General features: G+C 34.1%; 1 protein-coding gene across 1 annotated transcript in view; it reads left to right on the forward strand.

The window, feature by feature from the left end:
- The window catches only part of LOC119066962, a 135419-nt gene that overhangs the window by 106664 nt on the left and 11218 nt on the right, over window positions 1-17537 (forward strand). Inside the window, exons 5-6 of the mRNA XM_037169694.1 lie at window positions 4813-4924; window positions 8588-8916. Coding sequence (XP_037025589.1) covers window positions 4813-4924; window positions 8588-8916 — 441 coding nt within the window. The remainder of the gene's footprint in view (window positions 1-4812; window positions 4925-8587; window positions 8917-17537) is intronic.

Raw genomic sequence — 17537 nt, forward strand, 5'->3', positions numbered from 1 at the left:
ATGTCTCACTGTCAAATTTTTCTGAAAATTTTATTGTGTCATTGCAAATTCACAATGACATTCTCTGAAAAAAATGACAGTGAGACATTTGAGATGTCGTTCACTGTAAATTACAAATTACAAATAATATTCGATAAAGAACTGTAGATGAGGTTCTTGCTTGGACATTTTTGTTTGACGAGCATGTGTCCCACCAGTAAAAACAATAGTGTCCAAACAATCACGTGAGCTATTCACTCGCGATTCCCAGCGGAAACAAAAAATTATCGCCCATGTCATCAGGCAACGAATCATTTCCGTGGGGTGTTGTTAGTAATACACTTTAATCACTATATGATCCACAGCGTCCCTCACATTCCGGTATCCCGCGGTACATTCCAGGATATGATATGTCGAACAGACTTGTATCTTGCACTTCGTTGGTGATCCGTAGACGTCCGATTGATTTAGTTGTCTGTAAATAAGATAAATGATTTAGAAAACTTTTATTTTTTCATCTTTATTTAAAATTGCTTACGTTTGGTACATCTTCACATTCAGCACCTATCGTCACATTTAAACCTCGATATGTAAGGTTGCCTTCAGTTAGATCCTCAATTATTAAATCAGCCATCAAATCAAAATCGCAAACCCACAAATCGTGATGCAGCTGCTCGCAACCTCTTAGAAACAAATTTTCAAGATGCCGAAGATTTTTCACTAGTGACGCGATGTCACCGTTAGCGATCTGAAAGCCATTCAATATAAGTGTCTTCAGATTGGACGGCAAATCCTCAGCCTCTGGAATTGAAATGTCTAAACTTGCCGAGATTACCGACAATAGTTTTAAATTCTGAAGTGACTTGATTAGTGGGAACGTTTCTTCATCTATGCCAATATCGTGCAGTTCCAGTTCTTCCAATCGATTACTCTTGCCAACGTCGACCAACAAATCGTTTATATTATCTTCTGCACAACTCAGTGTCAAACAACGCAGTGACGGCAATTGCGACAACATATAAAATCTCTCGTGTCCGCTTTCATAAACAAGACTTAGTCTCTCTAAATTTGGCAAGAAAAGCAGCATTTCTGGTTCTTTAAAAAGGTCGTCATTACAAGTAAAACTTGTAATTCCTTGATTATTTTTGAAGCAACGTTCAATAGCAATGGAACTAGTGTTATAGCATCCGAACATATTTAAACATTTTAAGCTACTGTAATTATCAAAAAAGTGAATATCACTGCCAAGCGAACAGTTACTCAATGTGAGCTCTTCCAGCTTTCCATTTTCAAAGTAAGCAAATGGATTAAATGGAAACTTTTTCCTTTGAAATCTCCTGACTGAAAGGCACTGTAATTGTTTGCATGTGTTACGAATTTTTCTCAAATCTCCTGAGTTGTATTTGTAGCTGTGAAGTGATAGTGTTAGCGACTTTGCGGTTGCTCCAGCATGACGCAGGGTGCGGTCTATTGGCTGCTGGAAATCAAATGTCAATTTGTTGAATTTCCTCTTGTAAATCCTTTCGGCAACTGGTTGTAGTCCCGAACAGGCATCTACCAAGTTCATACAATCCTTGAGAGTATCAATCTTATCAAACAACTCAAACGAAGAATCGAAGTCCAACGGAAACGTTAAGACAGCTTCAGCGACAGATGAATCACTTTTCACCTCCACAACTTGGTTATCGGCGTTATCGGCCATATTCCACACTTTTTTTTCTCAAAATATTGCTTACAAATTTGACAAATTCGATTTAGAACTGCACTCGACAAACTCTTTAGAACGACTGATGCGTTGTCCGTGTCAGCAACTGATTTTATAGTCAATTTTTCGGTTTGTAGTTATCGTGTACTGCAATAAAACGGATAAAAGAGATTAGGATGAGTGCCTGCCACTAATTGGGTAAAAATTATAGCCAAAGTGTATCAGAGTGCGCCGTAATTTCCAATTGCTAAAGGTTTTGCGTTTTTGTAGTTGCAGTAAATTTAAGCCGGAAGAAATAAAACAGTCGCAAGGTAAATAATTTTTTTGTAATAGAGTTTTAAGGTTTGGAATTTCCCATAATTACCACATTTCGCGAAACAAAGGATTCAGGTACCTGAAGTTTATTGACTACCCTCATCATAAGTTTTAACTTTTCGTGGGTTTCATTTGTTTCTTTTCGTTTTATTTTCTTCCACACATACAGTCAAAGGCAGTCAATTTTCAGCATAAATTAGCTTCAGCTGTTTTTCAGCTGATCCATACAAACAATCACAACCGTTTATACGTCTTTATACGGTTTTACCACTATCATGCACGTGCGTGTAGCAGCTTCAACCGTATGAACAAGTAAAACCAGTTTTGATTGTATGTGCGGATCAGCTGAAAAACAGCTGAAGCAAATTTATGCTGAAAATTGACTGCCTTTGACTGTAGAAGAATGATAACAAAATAAGAAGTTGAATTTAATTGGTTTTACTAACTTTTTGTTTAAATAGGTAAAACCAAAACTCTCTCTAGCAAACAAATTACGTTTTGACACTGTCAAAATACAACTTTATTTCTTTGTTAGTCATGCACTGTTGACTAATTTCTAATTTCACATGAAAAAAGCAAAAGCTACGTTGCATTTTCATCATCTCATTGAATATAGTTAGTTTGCTAGATAAAGTCTTGGTAAAACTATTAAACTAACGAAGTAAAGCGAATATCTTTGGAGCCAATTCTGCTCCATTCATTTCTGCACCTTAAAAAAATTAATTCTCAAAAATCAAATGCCATCGAAAATAGTTTGGCAAAGCAATTTATTTTCATAAATCAATGTTTTTCAATCATATATATATGCTGAGCATGTAACTGACATACCTTTAAGTTTTAGCGAAAGTTTTTCTTTAAAAATTCAATCAGAAAAATGTAAACATATTGCAATATTCGCGCATCCGCGAATGGCGTTCTGGGTATTCAGACGATTCAATTAAGTAAATGAGGTATCTATTCCGGGAATATTATTCTTGCCGCTTGAACATTTAGAAATAAAGTGAAAAAGTCTCCAGCTACCGAATGCTAAAAAAATTTAGTGCAAATGGGAAAAGAACATCCGACAGTGTCGACACAGAAAAATTATAAATCTCATAGTCATCACATCCTCTTGCATGAAATACCACATTATCCCCATTGAAATACATTGAAGAGAGAAGTTTCTCCATAAAATACTGAAAATGTCGTTTTACGTGAATGGGTGACATATAGCCATGTTGTGTGTATGATTACAACATTTCTATGAGTAAAATGTTGAATATCTTGCATCCGAACGGTTTACCTACACTACACGTTTATTATGTACTGAATATTTCAAGTTATTTTCGTTCCAACGTGAAGGGTGCTGCGTAATTTTCCCTTGTAGCTAGTAATACATGCAATCATAGAGCTGGGTAAGATTTTCGGTTAACACATATCACAAAATGATCAAGAGAGAACATGTTTCTGTAGTAGCGATTTCTAGATTGTATACAAAATGTAAGTCTGGATTAGAGAATCTAGGTTATTATGATGTACATTGTCTAACCGAATGCGAACGTGTATTTCCAACAATTTTTATCTTCAGTCATACTTTATGCGCCTTTATTTATTTAGATAAAATAGAAAGCAAGTTATTGTTAACATATACAGTTCTTCCTATTTGAATACAAGTCACAGGTGGAATATACCGAAACAAGACGTTGTTTCGTTAAAGGGGTTTGGGATTTAAGGACTTTGCTACGCTTGTTTGCGAAAATCGTGTTTCTTTTTACGCTTAAAGAAAATGAAATGTTATGTAAAAGAAATAAGCGAAAAATAAAGACGATTTGCTGATCCCGTACCGTGTATCTGCTTCTATTTCATTTAAAACGCAAAATCTCAAATAATTCAATTCTTTGGGAATCCTTAAACCTGCTTTAGTTTGACGTGATGTGTGTAGGTAGTTCGAATTACGTATATCTATCTAGACGTTTTCAGATATTTCTTTAAAAAAAAAATTGAAGATGAAATTTTATATTAAAAATAGTAAATTGCTCTCTTCAACGATACGAACGTTATTGAAAAATAACTTCTATGTATGATGCAATCTTGTCAAAATAAATCGGATTTAAGGTTTTGTGAAAATAACTGCAGCAAGAAACAAAGTTTCAGCAAGAAATTAATTCCTAATCTAGTACTTCATGGTGGTACATATTACTTCTTCTTTGGCATGAATGGGTATGTCTTTTAAATAACCTTTTCACAAACTACTCGATAATTGTAAGAATATATAATGTCAATGGAATTACGTAACAATAGACCTCAGATCCTGTGTCATCACGTATCGGAATGAGGTACTTTTAGACACTAGTGTTAAATGTTGAAATAGAGTTCCATCGATTTGTAAATCACTTTAAAAATGGATGTGACACGATTTTTTGATTTTGTATGCAGATGATGACAATTATATCTCTCGTGTAGCTTAAGTTTAGTGTTCTAGTAAAAAGGTCGCACAACCGAAATATGAAAGGGCCTACGTTGCTTTGCAGAAAATCTTTTGAGGAATCGGTTTCCTAAATTTCTCAAGAATTAGTTGCTCAGAGTATTAAAACAACGAGTGACACCAAGAAAATCGATTTCCCGAAAATAGGCACTCTTGCCATTTAATTATGTTTTTATTATTAATTATCATGATTAATTATTTTTTGCTTTGGATGAGGTGAAACGTTTTTCGATTATGTGCCGCACCCTCAACAACCACATACTTAATGCAAATGAAGACTTTCGAAAATCAATACTTTTCAATTTTCAACTGACTTGTTTATTTAAATCTTGTTTTTCACGTTTTACAGAGGCTGTAGCAGACATTGTTGGAGCACCAGATCTTCACATAGACGAAGGTTCCACATTACGATTAGAATGTAAATTAAAGCGTGCTACAGAGAATCCGGCTTATGTATTCTGGTAAGTTTCGTATTGGCGATAAAAGTAAATAAATTAGAAATTGAAATGAAATCAATTTCTTTGCTGAAATACACCTCCATCGATCTGTTACATATACCGTTCCATTTCACATCTGAATGACTATGTAAATTCCCACGAGACTCCCGAATAATTCTCCTTTTGTGTCGAATGAAATATCCAGCCTGTGTCAAACACATTTTTTTTGGTATTGGCACAGGTGCCACCAAACGTTTTCTGTTGCTTTCGAGTCGGCTTGTACATCTTAGATTTTGAATTGATTTTAAATTCAACGATTTACACTGCACACTCATATATGACCGACAACCATTTTACTGTATCGTAACTTAATATCAGGATGAGCCTCTCACATTATTTTCAAACTACTCGTCTTCCATTTTATGTTGTGTACCACATTGCATTGTTCACCTGTACTACAAAGAAGAGTACACGTCAGCAAGTTCAAGATTCAAGATGTTTTTCAGATGCAACGTCTGATGCTCCATACAATAAACAAGCTCATAACTATGAAGCTCTTTTGTGCAGCACGCAATTATATATTGAAAATGCAATACAAACATTATTATTATTCAAGTTATTTACCATCACCATACAATCTTGTTGTGTAGTTCCTCCATATATGCGGTACCTACCGAATGGTATTACAACTCTCGAGCTATACCATTATAAGGGAATCAATATTATTAGTTGGCTTGGCTGCTGTAATGGGTTGGAGCACACCGAAAGTGGTGATTTATGGTCTCCGTTCAAATTGCATTAGTGGCGGGGAGCACATAAATAACGAGCTTCTTATAATACCCAACAGAACATACATATTATTTTCATACACTAAACATGTATGTATGCCAACTAGGGTCTACTCAACATAGCAATTTGATGGGAGCTTAATTGAAGAGCGCTATAACATTTTAAATGAATAGAAATGTTACAAGTTATTGGACCTAATGACTTAATCCGCAATAACAATCAAGTCTTATGAGCAGAATAAGTATTTCGATGTTTGGCTTTCCCTCTTCCCAACATATTGGTTTATGGTGATCCATTTAATATTATTGCAGTTCCAACAGTAATACCGACTTATATTTTGTTCATGTTTTCAAATAAATTTCAACGTAAGGATTACGGTTCCATTTACTGGAGAGCAAAAAAAAATTGCAAATTGTGGGTTTCTGAAAGAGATATTCGTATTGAATTTCTCCGATTTATGGGAAAGAGTTTATATTTCATAAGAATTTCTATGCATCAGATTTTATTTCGTTTTGAATAGCGAATTTTTCGATGAAAGTGGAGTGAATAATCCCGTTTTTTGTTGACCTCGTTACTTGAAGTCACTTCAGAGTGACATAGGAGTTTTTTTATTTCTTTGCAAGTATTGAGCGTATTGTGAGAAATCAGTCGGGATCGGGTCAGTCAAGAGTTTTACAATCTCCGCTCAAAAGGGATATTCCATTTTAGTTTTACATTTTACATGGAGAAAACGTATCGTCATAAGGGGTGTGCTTTAAAAGCGGTTGGGCATGTAATTACCAGAAATTGTATACAAGGTCAATTTTTTGTTTCGAGCTCGGAATTGACAATATAAAGTTAGCGCAATCGCAACGTAAAATTGAAAACCTGAACAGGTGTCTTTTAACAAACGTGAACTCGCCTGATGAAGATATCAGCTCAGTTTCTTGGACGCATGAAAGACTTTCATTGAAAGTGTTACCCGCGACCTTATGGGGTAACGAATTTCTCGTTTCAAGAAATATTGTCTCGTATAACCAGGTCTATATAAGCTTCAAGTCTAAATCAGTTTCGGGTTTCAAGTAAAGTTGAACTAAAACATGCCAGGGTTCGAGTAAGTAAGTAGTAAACGTATCGGAAATCTGATTTTACATACATGAGATATTGTTCCTTCCTGCATAATAGTTCTCTTTAACACTCTAGAAAGAGCACCTAGCGAAGTAATCATTAAATCTTGTAATTTGTATCGTAAAGACCTTGATACAAAATCTACTACTTGATTCATTTTAACAAACATTTCCTTGACTCTCTCTTGCCCTTGAACGTTTCTGTACTCCTTTCATGAGCACCTTTCAATCTCCCTGGTACATACTATTTGAATGGCCCTGACGAGCGTGTTGACCGGCAGCTATCGCTTATTTTTGTCGCTGCTGTCGATAACAGATGATTGGCAATTTCTGAAGAGTTTTGAACAGGCCGTTTCTTATGAGATATTTTCCAGTTCTCTGATACAGTTTGTTCGACCTTTAGTAAACACAATTTTAGATATCAGTATCAGAGTTTTAAAAGTCGTCTATGTTTCCAGTTCATTAACCTGTTACAGACGGCTGTCATCTGTTATCGACAAAGACAGCAAGAATAAACGTTAATCTCTGACTGCTGAGGTCTTATATAGCAAAAATCATGTTCAAAACAAATGAAGTAAAAGATTTCTGAAACCAATCTCTATAAATCTTCGAACAAATGAAGTAATTGTTTGAATAGTAAAACTGTTAATATGCTTGCCGAAATATCATAACCTGCATCTGGAAACACTATTGGCTGGGAACGTCAATGACTTTTAAAACTCTGAAAAATCACAAATATGTTTAGAGCTAAAAAACCATATACAACAAATGTAGCTTACATGCATTGCCTAAAACTAATATCTGACCTTATTCAATGTGCTATCAAAATAACTTCCTTTCAGTAAATGCCATCGATTATTTGTTAGTAACACAGATATAGGTTAACTATACACCGAGAATAATATTTTGGTTCTGTGAAAGACGATACTTTTTGTTAGAAATTGAAAAGGGAATCATCACGCTAATTAAATTCCAAAATAACACTTTACACAATCCTCGGCTCTGTTTAATTACCTCTGCTATACCAATCTGATTACGTAAAAAAAATTGGGTATATATTTGCTGTGGGTGTAGGTGCTTTTAAAATGTTTACACAAAATGAACATTAATTAAAAAAAATCAACCTCTCTCGTTCCCCAACTTCATTTTTATTCGTTTATCTCCACAAACATAACATTATTTCACCGGGAAAGGGTAATGTAAATTGGGTTTTGCATAACAATTTTCGTTTCATTTTTATTGACTTTTTTTATCGATATTCCTTCAAATAACGCAAACATAAAAGTTACGATCATTGTAAAACACACATTTTTACCGACAAAATATAACTTTTCAATGAAATTACTAAAATTGGAACATGAGAAAGGGAAGAAAAAAAAACTGCCAAACATGATATATCAATCGCAATTTTCATCATCAATCATTTTTATCATTTCTTTCTAGGCATACCACAGAAAAATTCCTTAAAAATGAACATATACCTTTTCTTTTTTGACATATTTTCCGTATTACATATCAACCCGTTTTTCCACTCAAGCATCTCTCCTACGAAAAATATTTCAAACGTTTAATTTGCATACTTCAATATATAATACACGATATACCCACCCATATTTGTATGTAAACACACAATACCGAAACGAGAATATGTATGAGGCGCAATGATACAATGATATTTTCCATAATACAACTTTCGATCATTTTTTTTTATTTATTTATTTTTCACCATATTCCGTTGAAAAGAATAAAACAATTTCAATTTTTCCTATTCTTCTTTGCCATCCCATTGCAGGTACCATGACAATAAAATGGTAAATTACGACATACAGGACGGATTTTCGGTGTCTTCCTTTCAAACACCACACAATCACCATAATAATGGTGTAAGCAGCAGCAGTAGCAGTCCAATTAGCAGTAGTAATATTAGTAATGGAAATCACGATGGAAGCTCATTGAATGCAACAACTAGCGTAGCACCGTCAATACCACAGACCACATTTCTTAAAGTTCCGTCAACCAGTGTATTAACCATCCAGGAAGTTCATTTTAAACATGCTGGTAATTACACGTGCGCTCCGTCAAATGCTCGTCAAACGAGCATCACTGTGCATGTACTGCGAGGTGAGTTTTTAAATATTTTTATTTGGTTGTGCATAACGTCTTGTATAATATCTTGCAATCTTCTTTGAGTGTAAGAAGAAACGTTGAAAATATAAAAGTTCTCTAATTGAAAACCTCTTGAAAGTTCTCATTACGTACAATCCCATTGAACTGTTTCTGATGTTTCAATGAAGAAGCCACCTCATTTTATCATTTGGAACAGCAGGATTTCTTTTAATGAGTATGGACAGGACCGTTTCAAGAAACTCAAAACCGACGCACTCTGGGGGCGGTATAAACTTTTGTGACCATTTATTCGTACACGGAAAAAATAATATCATCCGTAGTGAATTATAATGGGATGAATAATTATACTTTGTTCCTTTAATACAAAAGATCATTTATTGCCTATACTTTAATATACAGACATGTAGTACTCAAGGTCAACAATAAGATTATCAATTGACAATAATTTCATTTACCACGAAGAGTAATAGTGCTACAGGTACTGTTTTATACTACATATAATATACATTCGTCAAAAATATTGCAATGTATTACCACAAGTTATCATTTTCGTAAAACATTTGCTGGAAATAAGATATTTCATAACATCATTCACAACGAATGATTTACTCTATTGCAAGAAAATCACAACCAAATTGCGCAGAACTACTTTCGATTCATCCGATTCTGCTATATATTCCAAGACTTTGCCACAATTTTTGTAATCTCATTCAAAAACCACTGTTTTATTATATTTTTTAAACCAAAATTTTAATAATACTGAACAATCAACATAGAAATTCATAACATTTGAGTTGCAATTAATTTACAAGATCTTAAAATAAATCTTAAAATGAAATATATTTATTTTCGCCAGCATCAAAAATGTAAGAGACTTTTCGAATGAAGTCTTTTGAAAGCTTATGTACAAAAAAATCGTTTTCTATAAGAACAGCATAAGCATGAAAATGTTCATGAAATCCCAAGTTAGTAAGTTTTTGACAGCCGAAAAAAATAAGATTCTCATTTTCAATAATCACATCAGTAACTAATCCAAAAATCGGTGTATCATCAATTTCCATTCCAGTCTGTATCACAGAATTACGTTTGACTAAAATACCACCAATATCAATAAATGTAGCTAATCCAATTTTTGTTGAATCTGTTTTAAGTCTGTATTTATGACGTAGCGATATATTGTCCTCATTGCCAACATTTCCAAGTTTGACTTCTTTAACAGTTCCAGTAAAATACAAGAAGAAGTGAGATAACTGAAATTCAATCTTCTTAGCAAAAGTCGTCAATAAATTTATTCGACAGCTCACAACTTTTGAAATATTTTTAAATTTTTTGTGAAACGATTCATATCTCATGCATGAAACGGAGCTAAGAGGACCTATAGCTTGCATTATTCGAGGATAATGGACCATGAAGTGGTGCTTTGGCTTCAAATTATCTTCTGGAAAGCATTTTAGATATAAGGAATGATGTTCAGAAACCAAACTTGACAATAACTGATATGTTAGTACGTGAACAGTTTTTGCAGTTACAATTGAGAGAATCTGTCGTAAAACCAAATATAACTTCCACTCGGGACTGTGTTTATTAACGCGATGGCCGATTATAAACGCGAAATTTACAACGAGTACGTACATTTCTTCACCAGTAGTTCTTAGTTTTTTATTTTTCAACATTTCGAAGGTTATCGGATCGACTTTTTTATTTTTTACCAGTGGACCGTAGTTGTGAAATCGAATATTTGCATTTAACTCATCTAAGGTGAAGAAGCTCTTTGTCAAAAAATTCATAATTATGTTACATAAGTCATAGTGGCAAACACCTTCTAGAAAATCATGCAGGACATCGACAGAAAAATTTCTTGTCACATGGAAACGGCAAATGTTATTAAACACAGAATTCGTTTTGATACCGGTTAGAGAGAAATCTTTAAGTAAATCTGAACAGTAGTTACGATAGTTTCGAAGTGATGCCGTGTCTTCAGTCAAAGCGTGTTGACACAAGTCTTTTCTTAACTTACAAAATCTACAATAATAATTATGGTTGAAACTATCAGAGAAAGATAAAATGCCGTTAAGGCCCAAGTTGTCCCCCAAAACCAGAGCGACAATAAATTTAACAGTTTGGATTTTTCCGCAATTAACCTTTATGCCGTTATAATAAAGATCATTTAGCAAGTTTACAATAGGATCAAATATATTTTCATTTCCATACAGAGTTCGGTCTTCTGAGAAGAATAGAGCAACCGGAAATATATATTCTAGTTTAGATACTATATGATCAGGTAGAAATGGTAGACCCATGTAAGTTCCACCAATTTTGTATGCTCCAGAATGGGATCCAACTACGTTCAACGGTTCAAAATCGTCAAAAAAAATATTTATAGGTAAATACAAAACTGATTGATCGACATTTTTTTCTAACGATAAGAGTTTTCGCCATAAAGGCGATTGCACTATGTTCGAAATTGATCCATCTGTACAAGATTGCAGGCCAGTAACAAAATTATAAATATCAGACATAACATTAGGCAAATTGAAAAATTTTTGCAAAATACGAGGAATGTTAAAAATTTTCACGATTCTTTTTTCCTCTCGAAGCTTAGGATTACCGTTTACGAATGTTAGTACGTTAGTTGATGATACAGTATAGTCTGTCGAGGAAATATATACGCCAGCGTTGATTAAAGCATTTTTTAATTTGAATTCAGATTGCACAGACGATGGGTTCGAAAAAAAATCATAAAATTCACTCAATATTGTGGCTTCAACGCCTAATTGTGTCTCCAAATGTTTGAGGCTTAGGAAAGCCTTAGAATAACACTCAAAACTTTTTCGCGATATTTCGAAACATTTTTTATTCGCAATTTGCTCATCTGATAGCAATTCCAAGGCTTGTTTAAGCATGTCATTTTTCAAATTTAATATCGTACGACTGACTGCTTCGTTGCATTGACTTTGTGCAACATTTTGAGCAACAACGTTGGTGGTACCTTTAGGCAATTCAAATTCGTCAGCACAAACCGATCCGACTGAGTCTTGGACAGAATGAGATTTTAAATGCTTCTTCAATGATGATTTGCTAGTATGAACGCAAATGCATTTTTCATATGGACACCATATTTTTTCGGTTTGTGGATGTGAATATTGAAAATGTAGGAAAAATGAGTCTATGGAACTGACCTTTTTCTTACAAGATTTACAAAACAACATTTTTATTTTTGATGCCAGCGAAGTGGAAAATATAGAAAATAGGAATGTAGTGAAAAAATTAAATTAAAAATTACAAACTAGGCTCATCGATTACAATATTTCTTATATCTTGTATGAAGGTCAGAACGGTTGACGTCTGCTTATTATTTATCGCCTCAATACCGTAAACTTCACTGTGGATAAATTGCCAAACGTGCAACGTTTCGTCTGGATACGAACAATTCAAAGCTAGGAAGCACTTGAAAAGAATGTCGAACCCAAGCAAACAATCTTTGATGTAATATTTTTGTTCAGCCAAATAAATATGGGCGCTCGGACTCGACAATTCACCAAAAATATATAATCGAGGTTTGAAAACGAGGGTGCTTTCCTTATGGCACTCCTTAAACTCGACGTTGTATTTATCCGCAGCAGATTCAGTCTGAAATTGTATGCGTGTAACTAAAAGTTAAAGGTGGTGCGGATGGTGTATACCTTGAAAAAAGGACAAAATAGTTGGCCCACTGTTACCCGATTCAACTTTTTTTTTCCAAGTGGCATGAGAAGTGGCAGTAATCTTAGCGCTGTTACTTGCTGAATCGCTAAAAACGTAAATAAGTTACGAAAAGTCCTGTGTATGAGACATGCTTTACTTACTATTTGATATATTCGAATTTGCTGACGATATTTCATTGTATGCAGCCAGACAATCTTTTATTTCGGAGCAGTTTCTCTTCTTACGTGAAGCATACAATATTAGCTTTGCGGCAATACCAGCTAGTTGGGATGTTTTAGTATTGAGTACTTTATCGGCGTCAATAATAAGCTTAAAGAAAAATTAAATACACAAGAATTTATAGCAATCAGAAACTAAGAAAGTAAAATGAAAATTCAAAAAATTGCACTAGCAAATTCAGTGATTCAATAAATTTGAATCTGACGTTATAAAAGCTATTTTAATTCATTTCTCTCAAATTACAAATTTTATATTACGGTAAAGAATAGTCTGGAGAGGAGTTGGTCACGATAGTTTTAAATTGTAAAAGGGAATAGTCGGTCAAACAGTGATGCATAAAATTTAAAATACTCCGTAAAGTAGACTGTACTCTGTATGTACAGTGTACAGCTGTGGCAGTCTTTTAATCAGGTGTTTTTGTTGTTTGTGTTTACGTTTTTCTTTCATTTGTATTATTTGTGATACGCAAATCAGATTGTGGGATAAATACTAAAATTAGAAATTATTAGAGATCCGAATGTCCAATATTATTAGACCATCAACTACTCCCAACCTCACAGAACATAAGGATAGGCTAATCTTCGGTACGCAGTTTTTATTTTAACTTCATCATTTAAAAGGTTACACTGACAAGCCGCCTCGGTGGCCCAGTACAAACGTCGAAGATCGACGGCAAGGAGGTCCCCAGTTCAATACTAGGTAGACCCAAAGGAGGATTCGGTTGATATATATCAACCTGAGCCTTCTTTATGTTTTTTTAATTTTATAATTTCGCTTTGCTGAAAAACTAAAGACTAAATTTCGCCTTTTTATTGATGGAATTGATGCAGTGTTTGTGAAGCGAAGTATCTTGAATGGATTCACTGTTTTCATAATTATAAAGTGCTGTGCAGTAACGCCTAGATTTTTTCATTCAGTGCTTTTTAAGAATATTGCGTAAACAAACAAAACGTTTGAGTTAGACTTATATTATACGTTTTGTATCATTGCATTTCGGGTTTACTTATAAATAGGCACTTTCAATAACCCCAAGCTTCCCAAATTTGAAATTTAAAAACCTCAGTTTCCAAAAACTTTCCAAAAATGCGAAGGCTTGGATTGTCATTCTAAAAACAAATACTAACCAGTTCATAACCCTGGTCCAACCGGAACGCCGGAAATTTTCTGATGTACTCGAATACCGATAGTTCAGCTAGCAATTGTTGCCTCTCTTCATAGCAAATCTTCCATGATTGAACGATCACTTCGAAATCTTCGGTTTCCTCCAAAAGCACTTTGAACGCCTCGGATTTCTCGGTCAATTGATTGGGCTTTTCGTCTAAACATAATTTTCGTGTTAAAGCGTTCCTTAAGACAATCATTTCTTTAAATTTACCGGGTGTGGTCAACGCTTTTGATCGCTTCGTAATTAGTGCGGCTTCTCGGAGCTCCGCCTTGTAATTCTGGTATGCACTAAATAGCTTTCCTTGCGCAGGTTGACTTTTTACAGCAGGTATGTAGTACGTTCCTGGTAATTCGCTGGCAAACAACTGCACAATGAGTTTGGCGAGATAGATGAATTCGTCTTTCTTTATACTAAAAAATAAGATTACGAGAACGCTTGTCAGAGCAAGGAAAAATAAATTATTTTTAGAGAATTTAAGGAGCATGCGAGCGATGCGATACTTCTTGAATTTAGTTTTTTTAGCGCATTTAATTCATTCCAACACAATTTTGTCCTAGAAGCGCGGCAGCGCTACATGTCAATCATTCAAAACTATTTAACTTGCAGATAACTATACTTCTTCTTTTTCAGCCTGTCCGGATAACTATACTAAGCTCTATGAATATGATTCTAATCTAAATCTCTTCTAATATATATCTATTTCAATTTCAAAAAAGTAAAAAAATAAAGAAATCCTTACACGCGATAAAACTCTTTAACAAGCAAATGATGTATCACAGCCTTACTTATAACGGTTCGCTCAAAGTCGTCAAGCGGCTTGTTGTGGTTTATGTGTTTTGTTATTATAATTTTCAGCTTGATGTTGGGAATATCAACGATATCCTAAAAGTGATTTGAGTGATAATTTTAAATTGCATAATAATGGATGCTGACAAGGTTCTACCTGCACCGTCTTGATTGTAGACTGAACATTTTTCGTGGTATCAATGGCAATATCAGAGCACGATATCATTTTAAAATTGTCAACGGACTCAGACTGTTTGCCAACATGAAAAGACTCGTCATCAAAAATGTTAACTATGCCACTTTCATAGTTTAACATTGATTTCTGTTCGTTCAAGTCCGCGCAAACATGTTCAACGATTTTAGAGATGTCATTAGCTTCGAGAACATGGCCTTTTTCACGAACAGATTCCAAAAAATTGTTGTACAAATTTTCAAATTTAATGCGCGGAACCAATTCCGGAATCGCCTCTTTTATGTGAGCTGGTTTTAGTGTGATGAAGTCTGCGTATTCAATACCTAAAAACGCAACATTAAATTGATCATAGGCAAAGAAAACAAAAAGATCTTTGCGATGTTGTTCAGTTGTAAACAAAAACAATTTATCTATACATGCTTATGTCAAAAACGTTTCGACTGTTTTCGTTTTCTGAAAAAATGACAATACGACCAATACGACGCAATCAGAGAAATGTTAAGTTGGTACGCCTGTGGCGAGATAGAAACAACATGAAGGAGCATGTCGAAAAAATTGGCACCTCTCTTGAGAGAATTCGTATGTAATTCTCTCCCATACCGTACACAATTTTTAACCTCAGATTCCTTCCATCTCGCCACAGGCATACCAACTTATCATTTCTCTGAAGCAATGTGATCGGTATATACAAAACCAACAAATGAACATATCTAGAAATCATTTAATAAGCAACACTGATAAGTCACCTCGGCGGGCCAGTACAAACGTTTAACGTCGATGACTAGGAGGTCCCCAGTTCAATGCTGGGTAGACCCAAAGAAGGATTAGGCTGATATATAATTAGCGATTTCCTTTTTTTTTTAATAAAACAAATATGATGCTACCAAACCGATAACAATTATTTGCTTTTTACCGCATTTCGGCAGTTGGGAAAAAAAATCGAAAAAATGAAACCCAAACACAAGGTTTTGTTGCGATATTTTTTTATAGAGAAAAAAAAATCATTTTTTTAGCTTACCTGGAAAATACTGCAGAAAGTTTCCAAAAACTGATGTAAAATCCATTGTTCGCACAATTACAGAGCACAAATTAACCAAGAAAAATCGAAAATTTTCACAATTTTTTTAAAATTAGATTTACGTGATTGTTCACCGGCAGTAATTTGTGAAAAGAAAGATCTAGCACATAAAATGCCTTGTTATACATACAAACCGAATTTCATAGCTTACTTAAATTACAATTTTACAATAGACTACTCCTGTTCTTAATGTGATAGTGGTTTTCTCAATTAAGTAAATCATTTGTGACAAATGATGTACATGTCCCTCACAGCAAACATGAAGACTTTTCTCAGATAAAGATTGCAATATTTTCAGTGAATGCGTATTACATGTAGTACAAAACAGTACAAGTAGCACCACTACTCTCGGTAGTAGACGAAATTATTGCCAATCAATAATGTTAATTTTGGCTGTGAATACTACATGTCTGTATATTAAAGTAATGGCTATAAATGATCTTTTGCATTAACGTAACAAAGTATAATTATTCATCCCATTATAATTCACTACGGATGATATTATTTTTTCCGTGTAACATTGTTTTCTGAGTACATAATATTCAAATATCCTTTAAGTCAAAAGAAAATCCTTAGAAAATCCTTCAAAATTGTTAAAAATTCGCAAAATCAGAAATTCTCAAGAAAATCAAATGAAAAGAAGAAAATACTTAAAAATTGAAACAAATTTGCCACTCGTCTAGAGGAAATGGTTATTAAGCATGAATAGATCATAAACACCGCTGCGTTTGATTTGTCTTAAACAATTTTAAATTTAAAGAACCTTACCACTTAAAAGTCAGCTTTTGGCCTACACATTCGTAAAATCGATTTTTAACCTCGGTTCTAATTTATCGAACTTATGCTATTGTCTGCTACATTTTTCTCTATTTGGCCAAAAATGTGTCATCATGGCTTCACGGTTAAAAATCGATTTTACGAATGTGTAGGCCAAAAGCTGACTTTTGAGTGGTAAGGTTCTTTTCAGCGGACTTATGGCGTAAATAATTTAAAAGACGGACAAAAAGAGCAGTCTAACTGATCACAATCAGAAAATAATTCTTTTTAAATCGGTGACCTCCCATTGCCCATCAGTTGCGGTGCTGCATCGACATGCAATGATTTGGCGTTCAAAATATTACCTTTTAACTTTTCTGTACATTTGGTTTTTGACCTTTATGAGCTATTAGTCAGGACAGATTTTTTTGTTCTCCTGATTTCTACTTATAAAGCTGGTAAAAGAACAACATTCAGTTATTGAAAAATAATAATATTTCGAGGATGAAAAAAGGGCTTGGCACTTGGCATGTCAACATTATTGTTCATACTTTTGGTTTCCCGAAATATGTATTCAGCTGTCAATTGCTATTATTGAACTAATTCTTACCAAATATATTGCATATTATTATCGAATTCCATGCAAAATTGAATCGAAATATTCTATCTCCTCCAGTTAGACCATCTCAGCATTTAATTAAAATATAGTCGTC

Source organism: Bradysia coprophila, chromosome IV (genome assembly GCF_014529535.1).
Source record: "Bradysia coprophila strain Holo2 chromosome IV, BU_Bcop_v1, whole genome shotgun sequence".
NCBI classification, from domain to species: Eukaryota; Metazoa; Arthropoda; class Insecta; order Diptera; family Sciaridae; genus Bradysia; species Bradysia coprophila.